This window comes from Chelon labrosus (assembly GCF_963514085.1).
Source record: "Chelon labrosus genome assembly, chromosome: 6".
NCBI lineage: Eukaryota > Metazoa > Chordata > Actinopteri > Mugiliformes > Mugilidae > Chelon > Chelon labrosus.
The window spans coordinates 23,979,589-23,997,582 of record NC_140342.1 but is presented as its reverse complement, the minus strand read 5'-3'; the positions used below and the strand labels follow the sequence as shown (position 1 = coordinate 23,997,582).

At 41.8% G+C, this 17,994-nt stretch overlaps 1 protein-coding gene across 1 annotated transcript in view; it reads right to left on the bottom strand.

The window, feature by feature from the left end:
• The window catches only part of LOC311489472 (contactin-associated protein-like 4), a gene marked incomplete at its 5' end in the record, with an annotated part of 111,575 nt that overhangs the window by 10,929 nt on the left and 82,652 nt on the right, over nt 1–17,994 (bottom strand). Inside the window, 4 exons of the mRNA XM_084546563.1 lie at nt 1,052–1,185; nt 2,611–2,835; nt 3,788–4,027; nt 10,919–11,137. Coding sequence (XP_084402689.1) covers nt 1,052–1,185; nt 2,611–2,835; nt 3,788–4,027; nt 10,919–11,137 — 818 coding nt within the window. The remainder of the gene's footprint in view (nt 1–1,051; nt 1,186–2,610; nt 2,836–3,787; nt 4,028–10,918; nt 11,138–17,994) is intronic.

Sequence of the window (17,994 nt, the reverse complement as noted above, 5' to 3'; positions counted from 1 at the left end):
ATTTTTTACAACCTGGACCTTATTTCTGGCGTAAAATACGATCGTTTACTCACCCATATAACTTTGGTGTTATTTGGAGTCCTTCGGACGATATTTAGATCCGCGTATATCCATATAGTGGGAGTGAATGGGGCACCGAAACGCATCCTGTAAAAATTATCTGCCGCGAAACTTCATTTCACCAATATTTTGTTGTGATACACTAGTGCTATTCCTCGTTGAGTCCAGAGTTCCTGTTGCCTCCGCATCCTCCTTTCAACGAGCTCCTCATCCGTATACTCTGGCTCAAAACGGTAAGGACGTCCATCATAAACAAAGTCGTCGTCCACAACCCCAGAATCGGAAAAATATTCAGCCATGTTGCAAAAAACTAGCAGTAGCAGATTACAGGTAAACAAGCCGAATCAAGCTGACACTAGCGTATCATAACAAAATATTGGTGAAATGAACGAGTTTTGCAGCAGATAATACGTTATTTAGAGGCTGCGTTTCGGTGCCCCATTCACTCCCACTATATGGATATATGCGGAGCTCTGCTGGATCTAAATATCTTCTGAACGACTCCAAATGACACCAAAGTTATATGGGTGAGTAAACAATCGTATTTTATGCCAGAAATAAGGTCCAGGTTGTAAAAAACAGTAGTTCCCCTTTAATAAAAGATTAAAATAATTCATGTTCTTGAGATTCTTTATTTATTTTTAATCCTTTAGCAAAGAACAATTCGACCTTCATTTTAGTGCAAGGTCTGATCCGGGCCTAGGTTCAGAAAAGCCTTCACCAGCTTCACACAACAGACAGACAAATTATTATTTTTACAAATTAGTCTTGTTCTTGCGCGTCATGCTGCTCACATGTGCCTTAAATTGCCTTAAATAAACTTTTCTAAATCTGAAACAAATGTAGTTGGGTAGCACCTGAGAAGGTGGAGCCCAAACAAAAGAAAAAAGCAAAACAGAGGAAACACTGATTTCTGAGATAGCCTAAAACGATCCCCACGCTGGATGTTCTTTGCTCCGGTGTTGACCATATGGCACTCAATCAGTTTTACCTGCACAGACACGGAGTCTGCCAGCCTCCTGACGGTAACGCCGTGCAGCTGTCCGTCGGCCAGACCGCTCACGCCGCTCCGCAACACTTCGGCATCTCTGCTGCTGTCCAGCTTGTATCTCACCTCCAGCTTATCTTCACACAGAACACACACACATCGAAACACGGTGTTACACTTAGATCTCGCTAAGAAGGATTATACGTTGAGAAGGAAGGATTTCAGCTGCTAGACTCTAGGATCTTGGACAACAGGTGCAAATAATCCTTCAAATATAAATGTGAATACTTCAAAGTGGCTCTATTAATTAAGATTTATATATTAAGAATATAATTCCCAATCTAAAAGTGAATTCTACCACTTCAAGTGTATTAAGTGTAGATTAGAAGAAAAGTTTTGTGATGTATTGAAGCAAAAAAAAGGAAATTTATTCATGCATTTCTATTCCACACCTTGTGAAATGTTTGTGAAAATAAAAAAAATAAGAAATTGCATAAAAAATATTACAATTACAGCTGCTTTTTTTTGTTTAGTTTTTTTTTTTTTTTTTTTTGCCAGAGGTGCAGACAACAATGTGAGGGAATTATTGAAGACTTCCAGATACATCTCTGATAATAGATGCCTTAAGGAAAGACGTTGGGGGCTGAGGAGGTGTAACTGCAGCCGAGGGTAAAATGAAAAGAGTCATCTTAGTGCAAACAAGAGAAAGCTCTCAGGGGGTTTAATGGGGCGCTTCATTTTAAGAGCGTTCACCTGACGACTCCACGGTCAGCACCCTGGCTTAATGCCCCGCTGTCCATCAGCTTCCTCCGAGTCATTAACACCAGAAACAAATCCATTTAGGGCTCATCTCGGAGCAAAGTGACAATTTTATTCGGCTCCTGGATGTCGAAAATGTAATTCTCCGCTTCAAATTGGCTCGGCTTTTAAAAGCTCAAGAGTCACAACACGGCGTTGGGAGTTTGGAAAACACATCAGAGAGATCTTAGCTGTTTTATTCAGCAGAGCGCTGACCATTAGCAGCACATTCTTATTCCTGCAGCGACGCTCGCCTCGGTCATTAGACGAGCAAACGGCTTTTTGGTTTAATTTTTTTAAGAGGCAAAACAAAATATAGCTGAGGTGAATCGGAAAGAAATCTGACAGATTCTGACGAGAGGAGGCTGACGACGGGAGAAGATGTTAGGAATGAGAGAGAGAATGAGAAGAAGAGGTGAGGAGAGGTGAGACGAGCAGAGACAGAAATTTAATTAGAGGACGACAAAGAGGAGAGAGAAGGAAAGTCTGAAAGAGGCTCATTTCTGAGGTGTAAAAACTGGACAAAAGAAGGAGAACCAAAAAAGAGAAAAGCACGAAAAAGGAGTAATCAAAGTAAAGAAGGACAAAATGTGAATAATGTGGTATAGAAGGAGAGGGAAGGAGGAGAAGAGAGAAAAGACAAAGAAACGCAAAGTGAGAGAGGACAGGATGGCATTAAATTGGGAGAGAAATGACATCAAAACAAAAGCGAGCACCCACCAAGCACCTCCTTCAAAATAAAAGCCTGGCGTGCTCCTCCTCACCGTGCTTGTTGATGAGCAGGGCCAGGTACTCTCTGTAGTAGGAGCTGACGTAGAGCAGCAGAGCCGGACTCTGGCTGGTCCTGAAGCTCAGGGAGACGTTCTCACCCCTCAGCGTCACGTCGGAGTAGATGGAGGACGGCAGGGCGCTGCTGTTCCTGCTCAGCTCGTAGGGCTCCTTGAAGGTGTAGCTGACGGACGTTCCCGACTTGAAGCTGGCCGACACCTCTGGAAGAAGTGGAGGAGTTTAAAAAGAAAATTTTGGTGCTGATGTGAACATTATAGTGGAAAAAGTTTAGAGACGAGAAAAGAGCATTTGTTTTACATCCAATTAGAAACTTCTCCGGGTTTTTAGTTGCTAAATATATTGTCTTTAATTAATCTTGTACATTTCAGTTAAGTGTAAGAAGTCTTAACAATGCTCTAAAGTAGACAAAAAAGACTTTGATGTAAGTAAAACTAATACTTCTAATCACAGAGAGTAGTCTCTGGAACATTTGATCAGTTCTTTCTGGACAAGCGGTTACAGAAGACGAATGAATGAATGAGATCCTTTTAAAACATTGAACACCGAGTGTGTTAGAGTGACTCACAGAGAAAAAAACAAAGTGTGCATCAGCAGGACGTGGGAGACGAGCACTGTGGGAACGGGGGATATCAATAACTGGTGGGAGGAAGGTTAAGAGAGTCCTTTTAAAAATGTAGAGGCGTCGGAACTCACTTTAGTTACTGAACTGATGGAAAGTATAAAGTATGGTGACGCATTGTTTCTGACCTTAACATCATATAAACAGCTAAAACAGACTAAAACGGTCTCATCAACATCAAAGTGTTAAGTGGCGGAGAAGCAGAAGATAAGGTTCTGAGTGAGATTGTTAACCTTTAGAAAGAAGCAGATTTACACCCACATGTGAGTGTTGTTTATACTTACTTCCCAGAAGCTCTAGGGAATTTGAACTACTGTAAACCTTTTTACGAAATAACTCTATAAACCATATTCACCTCCTTCAAACAGCTTTAAACTTTGGCTCGTGACATATTTGAGGGAGCTACACAGACATTCATGGGCTGACGGGACGGGATGGTGTTTAGACCCAGTGATTAGATCATTGTTTGTGGGGAAAAATTAGCTTTTTGGTTGGCTCCGGATGAGCTACAAACCATCACACTGTGTCTGTACCTGTTTGGCAGAAGACTCCGGTGTATGCCGACCGGCTGCAGTCACACTGGAAGCCGTTCTCTCTCTCCACACAGCGGCCCTGGTTCTGGCAGAGCGACCCGTAGCTGCTGCAGTGACCCGGGCAGCCGGGTCGGACCCCGGGTGTGATCCTCGCCCTCTCCTCCAGGTCCAGGGTGACGCCGTTGAGCTGCAGGGAGCGAATGCAGCCCCGGAAGCCCTTCTGTCTGGACGCTGTGCCTCCTGAGAACATAAAAACACACAAACATTACCATAAAATGTTGCACATTCAGTTAATAAAGTAAAGCCAGAGTATGAAGACCAAACCGAAAGAAGCATGGATCGAGTTTTCAGCCACATTAGAGCTTGTAAATTCAGATTTCAAACACTTGGTCTCAGCCTTTTATTTATTTCTGTGTGTTGACAGGCCTGTATGTGTTCTCTTGTTTTTCACTCCTCCTCCTCCTCCTCTCGTCATCTACAGCACATCCACATGTCGCCTCTTCTCCCTAAGAAGCTCCAAACTGTCAACACTGCTCTCACGAAACGACACGACGATGAAACGGCGACGAGGCAACAAGCTGTAGGTGGAAGGACATAACTTTTATCTTCTTCCATCTGCCTGTCTCCACAAATTCTGCATATGCTCACTTCAGTATGAAAGTTTAAACTCTCTAGTGTACCTTCGCTGTGAGATGCTCGACGATTGTTCTCATTGTTCAAACACGACACCTCCTCTGTATGCGCGGAGATCACAGACTGAACCTCTTATTGTTGGCTTAGACACCGACTCAGCAGCATTTTGCTCTCAGAGTCTGAAGCTGACAACTTCCTATTGTGCAGCGGCAGGTTTTCACACCAATAAATCACTGAGCTCCGTCAGACGCTCTCTCTCCAGACCCCCTGTCTCTGCTCGGATACGACTCACATGAAATATCGAACCAGAAAAGCAACACAGGATATGAAAGTGGCCTCAACGCTTCCTCTGGCACAAGTTCAAGAGTCCCTCATCATCTCTGCTAAGCCTAAAAATCATTGCTCAACATTTAAAATACTGTGCCTGTAAAGATTCTCAGTCATTCAAGTCATGGTATACCCAAAAACAAACGTAAAACAAATTGGCTTTCTCATCCAAGTAGCTTATTCAGTTCTAAATAAGTAGTGGGGAGCTACTCGTTCAGCTCCCTAACTCCTGTAAGAAATACTACCATGATCGAGACAATTAACTGCAGTTACTGTCATGATTAATTCAACCTCTGCCCCTTTTTTTTCTGATGTGACAAAGCCAGATCTGATCTGCTGCTAGCTAAAATTGCTTCACTGCCATTTGGCAACAAAACCACAGGGTGAGAATTCATCAAAATCGACCCATGTTAACCACAAATCAGGACCAAAAAGCAAAACATGCCCATAAAAAATGAAACTCAATTTATGTGAACTTACAGGAAGAACTAAATGTGAGGTAAAGTAGGTTAAGGTAAAAAAACCAAACATAAATCCTACAAAAGGTGTAAAAACAGGATAATGTTTTGATCACTGAACCAGATAATCCAACATATTTCCTACTGTATACGAGTAGAGACGTTTGCTGCACCTCCAAACCTTTAGAAGTACTTCACATCATATTATACTTCAAGAAAATAACCCAGAACGTCATCCCACTTTGCTCTGTAAACCCTTTAGCACCACTAGAAAGGCGTTAATGTAAGCGTGTACTATAAGCGTGAAATGGGCGATTCTAGCAGGGACCAAGGACATATCCCTGAGGAACGCCCCCGCTGATCAAAGCAACAGAACAACAGCAGCAGCAGCAGGACAGGGTTATTAGAGAACAAACCCTGGTGGCGGGGGGTTTAACGAACGTCCTGCTGTACAACTTCAGCTCCAACAAGGATTACAGTTTGCTCCACATCAAATGGAAACGCTGCTTTAAGAAAACACTTAGAGCCAGCATAATGAGGGACTTGTGAAGTGGGGATCAAAGCAAACATCAAAGTATCCAAATGCAGGTAAGCCCCACCTCTGACCAAAGCAGCGCAGCCATCAATAGGACCTTGAAGAGAGTTTCAACCTCCTATCCGTCAAAAAGTGCATCAGCGCTAACAAGACAATTTCAGTCCCTCTAGGTGAGATGCTGAGAGTTGCTGCACATATGAGACCACATGAGAGCGGTTAGAAATGAATCAGTGAGATGGAGATCAAAGAGCTCATCAAGGAGATGTAGGCGGAAACCTCAAAAGCTCAAAATGTGAAGAATTCAAGACACAGACGTGAGATTCATCTATGAACAAACGTGAAATGAGGACATTGTCTGAAAACACACAGAGGGATCTGGTCCGTGAGGCCTGAGAGACGGAGATCAAACAATCTTCAAAGAGGGTATAATGTATGAGCAGTATGGGTTGCTGATGCTGCACGCAGGATAAGAGCATATCTGTGCATCAGTCTGTGTAGCTAATATACCAGTTAACCCATAAATGATTTACATTTGGTTCGTATTCCTCTGTAATAAGAAGGATTTGTGAAGTTTAAATCGAAAGATTTGGAAGGGTGGAACCAGACTTTGGATTTTCAGCTCTCAGCTCATTCACTAGTCAATAGATTACTCAATAATGAGCAATACATTCAGATTTTTGGACACTTGACCAAGACCAAGGCAACATGCTCAGGTCAAATGTCATCTCCAAGGTCCACCTCTGCATGAACGCTGATCGTAACTGCTTTATTAGGTGCCATGAAGCAGTTGTCTATTGTGATAATGTGTATGTTGACAAGTGTCTGAATCAGCACTTATGTTCTAATGGTCTAAATACATGTTTACATTTGTTTTACCACTTAAGGTCAAGGAACCACATATGGTAACATCACTGATCTTGATTTTCTACATGAAAATTAAAAATTTTGAAAAAAAATTCTCAAAGGTAAGAAAGTCTTCTTATGTCCTACAATAACACTCTAGGGTTGAAATAATGAGTCGCCTATAAAAGGTTTAATAAAGTGAGACGTAATGTAGTAATACCGAACCAGGATTGTATTTATTTGCTCACACATACACCTTGTGCTGCTCTTCATCCTGCTGGGGATGGCTGCTGCCATCAAGGAGTGTCATTGCTATGGGGTGGGGGTGCCTGGTCTGGTCTAGGTGGGTGCTACATGTCCAAGTAACATCCACACCAATGAATACCAGGTCCAAAAGTTTCCCAGCAGAACACTGAATTGTCACAAGATGGTCAATGTTATTTACTTCTCCTGTGGTTTTAATGTTGTGGCTGATCAGTGTATAACATATAACAGCTCACAGAGTTAGCAAATGTAATAATTTTTTATCTTTTGTTTCTGCTTCCTGGTCGGATGCTTCTGATCTATGTAACACACTGATTTCTGTTTGAAGTGAGTTCTCTTATAATGTTGAAATCACACAGAACATCAATAGAGCCAGTTCTCAGTGAAACTAACCAAACCATTGTTTTATGACGCTGAAAACAAGAAGAGGAAACTAAAAGCTCATCACTTAGCAAAGATTACTTTGAGACGTTGACTTGACAGGATCCTGCTTTCATTATAAATCATAGGAAAACGTGACGTCAACGCAGCCGGGGATCAAAGAGAGCAGAGAAGAATGGACCGTATGAACACATCCGTTTGTGGACAAGGATGCAGCACAAATACACAAAGGCCTAACTATCTGAACAAAGATTAACCACTGCTCATAAACCTCCACAAAGGGTCTTCTACATTCACTGCAGAGCTCACTTAAAATTGCTGCGTCTGGATTTCTTTTAGCACCTACAATGCAAACGGCGCGGCGTGGATTATAAATCCTGGCAAGGCTATAACACGGCTTATTAATCAAAACAATGGAATTCACTGGCTTATAAAGCGGGGCGGGATTACGACACATAAACACAGCGAACGTTGACATATGGCTTATGAATCTTATTTAAAAAAAAACAATTGATAATTCAAATAACGCTCGCCTTACAAATCAGGTCTTGTAAATGCAATTCACGTGGTAAAACGGTTTGTAAATTTGAATACGGCACTGGCGAGGCTTGTGAAGTCAAATAACTCTATACTTTGTCTTGCAGGGAGGAACGGTTTGCTCTTTAATAAACTGCACACAGTTAGATACTGAATCCTAGACAGAGATCCTGGTGCAGCTTCCCACAGTGGTCAACATTTAATTTGTTTTTACACATCCAGATCTTTTTTACTTAGTTGTGCAGAATAATAATCATCTGGTAAAAACTGTAGAATAATATTTTTTGTGGTGCAATTATCTACGAGAGGTCAGCAGCAACTGTAGCAGTGCATGGAGCAACTTTATTGGACTGATGCTCTGTCGTTAGATATTTATTTAAATACTAATCAGCACTGACAAAACATGAGTAGATGAACTTCTCTTGTGAAATAAATGGAAAACTCTAGGATTTATTTCTTGTTTTCTAACCTAGAGACAAAATGTTTGATTAAATTACTTAATACAAAATGTACTTTGCGGCGTTGCTGAACTATGAGACGGATACCTTCTGATCATAAAACTTTTAAATGCAACAAATTTGCTCAATTGAAGCAAAACCAGAGTTGTTGTTGCTTCTTAACTATTCCTGCTGTCTTACTTTTAAATGTTCGACTTCTGTTCCTTCTTCCTACCGGCCATCCATTGACCAAACACACTCAGAACATCAATACTCACCTTGATTTCCCTGCTTCTGCTACAGCCGTCCAATTTAACGTTTGTTAAATTCCCTCCACGCCGTGTTCACTGATACTTACAGGAAGATCTGAGCCCTGGTCAAACATTTCCTCCCTGTACATCTTCAGAAAGGCTCAGAGGTGGCTCAGCGGAGAATTTAAACTTGTAGAACTTAACCAATAGAAAGGGGCCGCTGTATTGATGAAGCTGGTTAATTACGTTGCCGCCTAATGAACAACATTTGGGCACAGACTCGTTTACAGGTTATTTAAAGAGCGGCGCTGCAAGAAATCACACCACACCCGATATGTAATCACTGCTCCCTGCTGCGTGGCGGCTTATTGAACGCGATCGTTGTTCGGCGGTCAGAAACCATCGCCTCAGCGCTTTTACACTCGATAGAGATCAGGAGGTGGGGGCGTTTGGTGCAAAACAGTTTAGCACTTTGTTCTAGAGTATTTTTGGTTTCGCACGCAGGACGGTCTTTGGATCCAGTATACGAGGGGTTTGTATTGATGCAGGGCTGTGGATGAAGAGGCAGAAGAAGCACTGTGTGATACAGGAGCCCACTCAGCACCTTTCACACAGCAGGTGACAGGATTCAGCCGATAACAGATGAGCATGAGTGTCTCTGATCTACCTGCTGCTGATCTAGAAACTTTAGATTTTGTTCAACCAAGAAGTATTATTAGAATTTCTGCAGATAAATGTCACATTAACACTGGAAACCACTTGATGAGTAAAATGAAATAATAATTTAGAAAATAACTGCTTTAAAATGTTCTACGACCTAATGTAACAACACCGATCAGGCATAACATTGTCACCACCTTCCTAATATTGTGTAGGTCTCCCTTGTGCCTCCAAAACAGTTGTAACTCATCAGAGAATGGACATGGGTCTTCTGAGGGTGTCCTGTGGTGTCTGGCAACGAAATGCATTTGGGTCCTGTGAGTTGAGGGGAGGGGCCTCTGTGAATCATCCCACAGATACTTGATCAGTTTGGGAATTTGGAGGCCAGTTTTCTACCTATCGATACTCAGAGCACTTTACAGTCAAAATGATGCATGTAACCATTAATTAATGAGCCAACGCTCCCCTACGGTCGTTTACAACAATGTAAACACCATAGACATGTAAAGATGGATGGCAGAACTGCTCCTCTAAAGTGAAGCCAAAGCAAGTAGAGCTCCCCCTGGTGGCTGGCCGCAGTATAGGTCATAAGCTCCACCTCCTCCACGTTAGTGGGTTGGACTTGGGCCAAACTAACCTTGTGTACACTAAAATACACTAAGATAGTTTCTGTCAATTTAGGTAGTTAATATAATATAATTTTTTTGTGTGTATAATCCATAATTTCTTTGTAGCTGGTGGAGGTAGAGCAGAGTGTAGTATTAATTAAAGGAAAACGTGAGTGAGTCTGGAGGAAGTGTGGTCGGGTCATCGATATCGCAACTCCATGTGGCTCCACTCTTGGACTGTACTGATCAGACTCTGGCTCCAAATTCGCAAGATGGCGCTGCCCATATCCCCGGGAAAATCAGTTTGGTCAATGCATTGTCCATATTTATACAGTCTATGGTAAATACCTACAAATCCAGCATTTCAGATCTCAACTTTTCTATTATTATAATGTATTAATTCAAATGTTATAGTCCTATTATTTTCCAGACACACCAATAAATATTTGGGGGCTTTAATCTTCTGTGCAGATGTAATCGTTCACCTGGTCTGAAAGCGGGACACGATGTGCACACAGCCTCCCGTCTGCAAAACGCATAATGGAAATGTCAACTGTCAGTGCTCTATTGTACTGAAGCTGACTGAATGTGACTCCATTGTTATGTAAAAAAGGCAGAGATGCTTCTTGAATTGTTGGTGAATCAGAAATAATGAAGACACGTGCCACAAAGACTAAAGGCCAGCACAGACGGGAAGACACTCAAACAAATAACAGCCGCTGATTACTTCGAGACATCTGCATTTCTTTTTTGTTTCGTTTCTGTAAAGTGAACTGCAACACCTCGAAATAAATTCCTGCCAACTATACTCCCTGTCACAGCTGGCTAAACAGGATGCCATGAAGGGGGAACTGTTCAATAGCGAAGTCGTCAGGAACCAGAAATAGCCCTGCACAGTACTATGTTTCACAAAGTGACATGTGATGTGAACTTGAATGGGAAGCAGAGAATAATACAACTGGGACAAAGGAAAGAAAATAGACTAAAAGCAAACCTCGAGAGGAGCATAGACAGAAACACTGGACTGAACTTCTGTCTCCCAGGAGAAGAAGATGTTCTTTGAGATAATAAACGTGCATTAGATGCAGCAGAGTGGGAGGAAATATTGAGACGGAGAAAATAACACCTTCCAGAGAAATAGAAGGGAACAGACATAAAAGCCTCCAACACTGCTCCTGTCAAAGAAACTGTCCTCACCTATGAACAGCTGGCTGTTGAGCTGCAGGTGGAAGTGTCCATCGGCTGGCGCCTCCCGCGTGGCGACGGGGAGTTCATCCAGCCGCAGCGTCGCCTCCTTGACGTTGCGCTCTGCTCGGACCCGATGCCACCGGTTGTCATTCAGCGGGACGCTCGAGTCCACGTGCACCTCCAGCGGGCCGTTGCCGACGTCAAAGGAGAAGAGCACCTGAGTGGAGGCTGAAAGGAAAACAGCAGAGACAGGAATGACGGAGACATCTTTTCCTGCTTTAAATAAAACAGGGTCAGTTTGCTTTTAAAAATCAACGCACTGAAATCATTGACCAAGAGTCTTGTCAGCTCCTCCATAAAGACACTACCTATAATCCAAATGTATTAAAGCAACTGAGAAGCTTCTTTTTTAGCATTATCACCTTTTAATGTGGGTTTAAGAAAAAAACTGCAGTTCCTCAAATGGCCACTTGAGGGTAACCGCAACTGCGAGTCAATCCACATAGCTGATTCCTCCACTCACGACGCTCCACAGCTCTGCTTTAATAATGTGGCAGTCACGCTCTGCCAAGATGGCGACTGTTGCTACCAATGCACACTGAGCTTCAAAAGTGCTTCTCAGAAATCCCTTGGGGGACATTGAGGAGGTTTTGTTCAACTCTATATACAATCAGTGGTATAGCTAATGTCAAGCACCTCAACTTTTGTGACCATTGGTCTCTAGGGGGCGGTACAAAAGCAGAATTTCAATATCTCAAAAACTGTAAAAGCTAACTTCATGAAATTTGGCATTCACAATCTGGATGCTACAAGTGACACGGAAACATTTCATATGACTTTAAGGCATATAACTTTTGAAGTATTCGCCCAATCGTTATGAAACTTAGCAACCGCCATTATAATATGCTTACGAAGTTTCGTGAAATTCGGCCTGTAGGGGGCGCTACAACCACTACATGTTTATATTTCACAAACCGCCACAAATTTGACAATAATAATCTGTGGATGACTCCATTACAAGCCCACCAGGTTTCGTGCAATACGGTCTATAGGGGGCGCTACTGGTGACGTGTAAACATTTGAGTCCCATCTCCTACTCAGTTGGCAGACCCAGCTTTCCCCTAGTCACCCTTGACCTCCTGTCAGATCTTTTCCCACCTGATTTAGCCTATGACTCCCTCTAGTGGCAGACTGAGGCAATGGCATCTGTGGAAGACTGCATACAAGCCCACCACATTTCGTTGCTTCCGACCCGCCTGACTCTCATTCATTTGTCAACACTTTGCCTCCTTTCAGGCCGTGTCTGACCCGCTTATGCCTCTGACTTTGCCACGGCATGGACCCATTTATGAACGCTTGCGATCATCTAGTGTTATTGTTGTTATTAAGCTTCAAATCTAAAATCACTGATTGAGTAAAACAGAAAGAGTCTGTGTTTGAGGTCTCACAACCTGCAACCAATCTGTCTTTGAAGTCCAAACCAACAGTTTTATTTTCTGTTAATCCAACAAAAAGATGTCATGTTAATTAATACTCTTGCGATATGATGGTCAGATTATTTTGTCACTGTGAAGGGAACCATCTCAGCTCATGTTAGACTGTTCGGGCAGTCCGCTCGGCCCGAGACATTCCTGTTATGTTCGCTCCGACAAAAGGATGAGGTGGCGTTTCTGAAACAAACTTTCATCCTTCATGTTTTGGGAGGAGAAGATGTATTACCCTGCGAGGGCAGAACAAGATGAAACAATATCCCAAGAATCCACCGGTAACTTCATTTAGAAACGGTTCTCGGGCCCCGGCTGCGGTGTTACAGAGCGATCCGAGGCAGCCGCCAACGGAGCAGCGGCACTCAGAGCTGAACAACTGCAGTGATTTCCCCCGAGGAGGGAGGCTGATGGTGCAGCAGTGGCCCCACATTAGATTGTGTGTCCCTTAAAATACTTTTTTTTTTTTTTGCAAAATTCTGCACAACAGTTCACAAAAAACAAAGCTCAAACTGAGCTTGTTGAATGGACTGTTTTAAAAGGTGACAACGGACGACTGCTAAACGTTTAAAGGACAGCACGTGATGTTTACCAAAAAATATGGGGCTTATATTTAAATGCATCATAGTCACAGACACAGACGTAGTAGAGAACATCCTTGAACACAGATAGAAATGAATGAGAGCATCCAGGATGTTGTTGTAGCCATGAAGGAACAAAAAAATCATTTTCTACCTGATACACATAGTTTGTAAAAGTAAAAATATTGAAGTTAAAGAGAAGAATAGTCAACGTCCTTGAGCCTCAAACCAGCAATTTGTTATTTCTTTTTTTTCTACATTTTACTTTCTGTTAAACCAAGAAAAATGTCAAGTGTTAATTATCTGCTGAATCCCTCCAGACCTTCGATCCTCCTACTAGCCTTTCACCACTGACACTTCACTGCCACTCATATAGTAATTAATCATAGTTTGTATGTATCCTGCTGTAATATAGTTTCTATTAACCATAGTTTTGTACCGCACAAGTCCGATGTGGTAGCAAGCGAAGCACGCAGCGTCTCGCGCTCTCGCAAATGTTTGCTCATCTTTAAACAAACCATTTGTAACCTAACTTCTTCCTAAACCAAAGTAGTAGATTCACTAGTTTGCTGATCTGTTATTGAGCTGCTGCAATCATGCCGAGAACTAAAGCGGTACAGACCGACCCAAACGCCGAGGCAGTCACCATGGCGTCCCTCACCCACCTGCTAGAGTCTCATAGAACCGCCATCTCCGAGGACTTTAAACTAACTCTCTCGTCTCTCGAGATCAAACTGAATGGTGTCATAACTACCGTGACAGAACACGCTGAGATACTCGAAAGTCTTAAGAATGAAGGCGACGCGCGAGAGGCAAGTCTGGAGGCCGCTAAGGAAGCGATCACCAAGCTCCAGACAGACTATGCTAAGCTAGCAACTAAAGTTGTCGACCTCGAATCACGGAGCCGCCGCAACAATATCAGGGTAATTGGCGTACCTGAATCCATGGAGGGGCCCCAACCGACTGCTTTCTTTACCAAGATGCTTGAGGAGGTCTTTGGAGAGGTCCTCGATTCGCCTTTGGAGTGTGAACGGGCCCATAGATCCCTGGCGCCTAAACCTCTACCCAACCAGCGACCAAGACCGGTCATCATTCGTCTCCTCAGGTTCCAGGTAAAGGACAAGATCATCCGCTATGCTCGGGCCATGAGGGGTAGACTGAAATTCCGGGACCATAACATTCTTGTCTTTGAGGATTATCCTCCAGAGGTTGTGGAGCAGCGGAACGAGTACAAGGTGGTCATGTCGGGATTGTACGAGCGGGGGTTCAAGCCGGTCCTGCTGTACCCGGCCAGGCTTTACATCAAGCTGGAGTCGGGAGCTAGGAAACACTTTCCCACGGTAGCTGAGGCTAAAGCCTTTATTGCCTCCTTACCACCGCGGACCACCTGAGATCTAGTTTGCCGAAAAAGGAAGAAAATGAGGGGGAAAAGGAAAGGAGAAAAAAAAAAAAAAAAAAAAAAGGAAATGAAGAGGAAAATAAAATAAAAAAGGAGACTACTGTCTTGTGGAGTAGAGTTCCATTTTTTTGTTTTCTTTGTTGATTTATTTATTTATTTATTTTATTCCGTTTTCATTAACAGCGGCGATCTGCTTGTCTCTACCTTTGCTGATTAAGACTGACGGTCTCGTTATCATGACTTAATGTCTCCAATAGCCTACTCTTCTTTACGTGAGGCCAGATTTATTTATTTATTTATTTATTTTTCCAAGCAGGAGGATGGTGAGGTGAGACATTTCTCTTTTTCTTTTATTTCTTAAGAGACAACATTTGCGAGCTGGCGCGCGATGACTGCGGCGTGGTATAAATTGCTTACACAATGGTACCTAAATATTGCCCTACTTGTGTGATGTATGTATGTGTGTGTGTTTGGTTGTTCCGAGTGTCTTTGTGGCTACTGCCGTGTCAGTGTCTTAATGTAATCCCAGAAAAGTCCTTGATTAATCTGTACTGTTTTCATTATGGGTTTTGATGATTTCAACATCGATGGAGATTCTCAGCACTGCATTGATATGGATGGGAATATTACTTGTAATGTTTTTGACCCTGATAACTTAAAACCATTAAATGATATATATAATTATTCCCTGTTACATCTAAACATCAGAAGTTTAAACAAACACCATGCCGATCTAGCTTCCTTATTGACTAATTCAAACTGTCATTTTGATGTTATTGGGTGTAGTGAAACCTGGCTCAATGACTTTTCATATACCGATCTACTTAACCTGGATGGATACAATCTACACATTAAGAACAGACCAAATAGAACAGGTGGAGGGGTCTGCCTCTATGTTAAGAGCAGTCTCCAAGTAAAAACCTGTGATCTCTATTTAGAGGATGACTGCTGTGAGTCCTTATTCATTGAGATCAACTTTAATAACAAAACATTAATCGTCGGTGTACTCTATCGTCCACCAGACTCTCCTCTTGACACATTTTGTTGTAAACTGGAAGATCTATTACACAAAATGAACAAATTAAACAAAGATTGTATACTCCTTGGTGACTATAACATTGATATTTCCAAGGAAGATGGGGCAAAACATGACTTTATGAACACATTGCACTCCTCCTCTTTCTTCCCGACCATTAATAGATTTACTAGAGTTACACAGACATCAAAAACGATTATTGATAATATCATTACTAATATTCAAAATACTAAGCTGGAGACGGGAGTCGTGCAGTCTGACATCACAGACCATTTTCCCATTGTAATATTTTTTGGTTCTGGCAAATTGTTCTCTCCTTCACCCTTAAAAATTAAATCTAAAATCCTTAATGAGAGAACCTTACAGCACCTAATTGTTAATTTACAGGCCAAGTCGTGGGACCCTGTTTATGATAGTGCAACTCCTGATGCTGCATATGACAGTCTGATTAAGATAATCCAAGACTCCATTAAGGACACAATCCCTGAGAAAACTGTCAGATGCAGCACTACCCTCCAGAACCCCTGGATTACAAAGGGAATTTTAAAGTCTATTAAACACAAAAGTAGGCTTTACAAATCCTATATGAAAAATCCATCTAGCTTAAATAAAGAGAAATATACTTCTTATAAAAATAAACTAACACAAATCATAAGAAAGGGCAAAAGAAGACATTACACAGAACTTTTACAAGCTTCACAGGGGGACTGCAGGAGGTCATGGAATGTGTTAAATGAAGTCCTCAACAGGAGACATAAACCCACTACTCTACCTGATCTTGGCAATGCCAAAACTGATCTTGCACAGAGCTTCAATAATCATTTCGCCTCAATAGGTGTAAATCTGTCTAAGAAGATAAGTCAACCCCAGGGTGTCACCTTCAAGCAATTTCTTTCTGGTAGTTACATTCATTCATTCTTTATGAAACCAACGGATGGTACTGAGCTCCTCAAGATCATCTCGGAGTTGAGGAGCTCATACACCGCTGGTGTAGATGGAATATGTCGTAACATCATGAAAGCCATTGCTAACATCATTGTAGAGCCACTGGTCTATTGTATCAACCTTTCTTTACTTACTGGTATTGTACCTAAAATGACAAAAATTGCCAAGATAATTCCAATCTTTAAATCTGGCGACAGAAATGATATGAGCAATTACCGGCCCATATCAATCCTACCAACTTTTTCTAAAGTAATGGAGAAAGTAGTTTACAATAGACTCAGCGGCTATTTTGATACACTAGATATCCTTGTTCCCTCTCAATACGGTTTTAGGAAAAAGAGTACAACATGCATGGCAATACTTGACCTAATAGAACAAATTAATGACTGCATTGAAGAGGGAAAATATGGTGTTGGTATTTTCTTGGACCTGTCAAAAGCCTTTGATACCATCGACTTTGATATTCTGTTGTATAAATAACATCATTATGGTATCAGAGGTCTGACACTTGAATGGTTCCGAAGTTATTTATATGAAAGGGAACAGTACGTCCATGTCAATGATCATAAATCTACTTGTAAGCCCATACTTTTTGGGGTCCCCCAGGGCTCAATTTTGGGCCCACTCTTATTTATTCTATATATCAATGACTTTGTAAATTCCTCCAAAATATTTCATAAAATTATTTTTGCTGATGACACAAATTTGTTCACATCACACAGGAACCCACTTATCTTACAAGGTATTGTAAACTCAGAGTTAACCAAAGTGGACTCCTGGTTCAAATGTAATAAACTCTCACTAAATGTCAGCAAAACAAATGTAATTTTATTCAAATCAAACAAATTAAAAAAAACTGATCACGTTCTGATTAAAATTGATGGACAGGAAATAAAAAGAGTGTGTGCCACTAAGTTCCTGGGGGTCCACATTGACGACTCTCTCAACTTTAAATGTCACATTGACCATCTTGTAAACAAACTGTCTAAGTATGTTGGCTTATTTTATAAGATCAGACATTTCCTTCCTCTGTCTGCCCTTCTCACATTGTACAAAACTCTCTTTGAACCTCACCTTAACTATTGTAATGTGATATGGTGCAACACCTTCACCAGCTATCTTAAAAAACTTGCATCCTTGCAAAAGAAAGTCATACGGGCCCTGTCATGGTCACAGACAAATTCTCCCACCCATCCTCTATTTCATCGCTTTGAGCTACTAAGATTGGCTGAGCTAAATGAGTATCATAATGCCTGCCTTATGTTTCAAATTGTCAACAGGCTCAACCCTAGACTGAGTAGACTTATTCCCATCTCCAGCCCCCTTCACACATACCATACGAGATCTAATACACTTATATCAGGTAAATGTCGCCGACATGTGCGCACCAGTATGAGTGTTGTCTGTAGGGGGCCGCAGATTTGGAACAGGATTCATGAAGGCCTCAAGGTGTTGCCCTCTATCTCCAACTTTAAAAGACAACTTAAAAATAATCTCCTACAAACCTATATCTAATATAAAACTGCCTCCTCATGGACTATTGGGATGTATGTGTATGATTGTATGTGTATGTAATGTTAAGTATCTATGTTATGTGTTTTAGTGCGCTCTACGTGCATTTATTCATTACCATCTGGTTT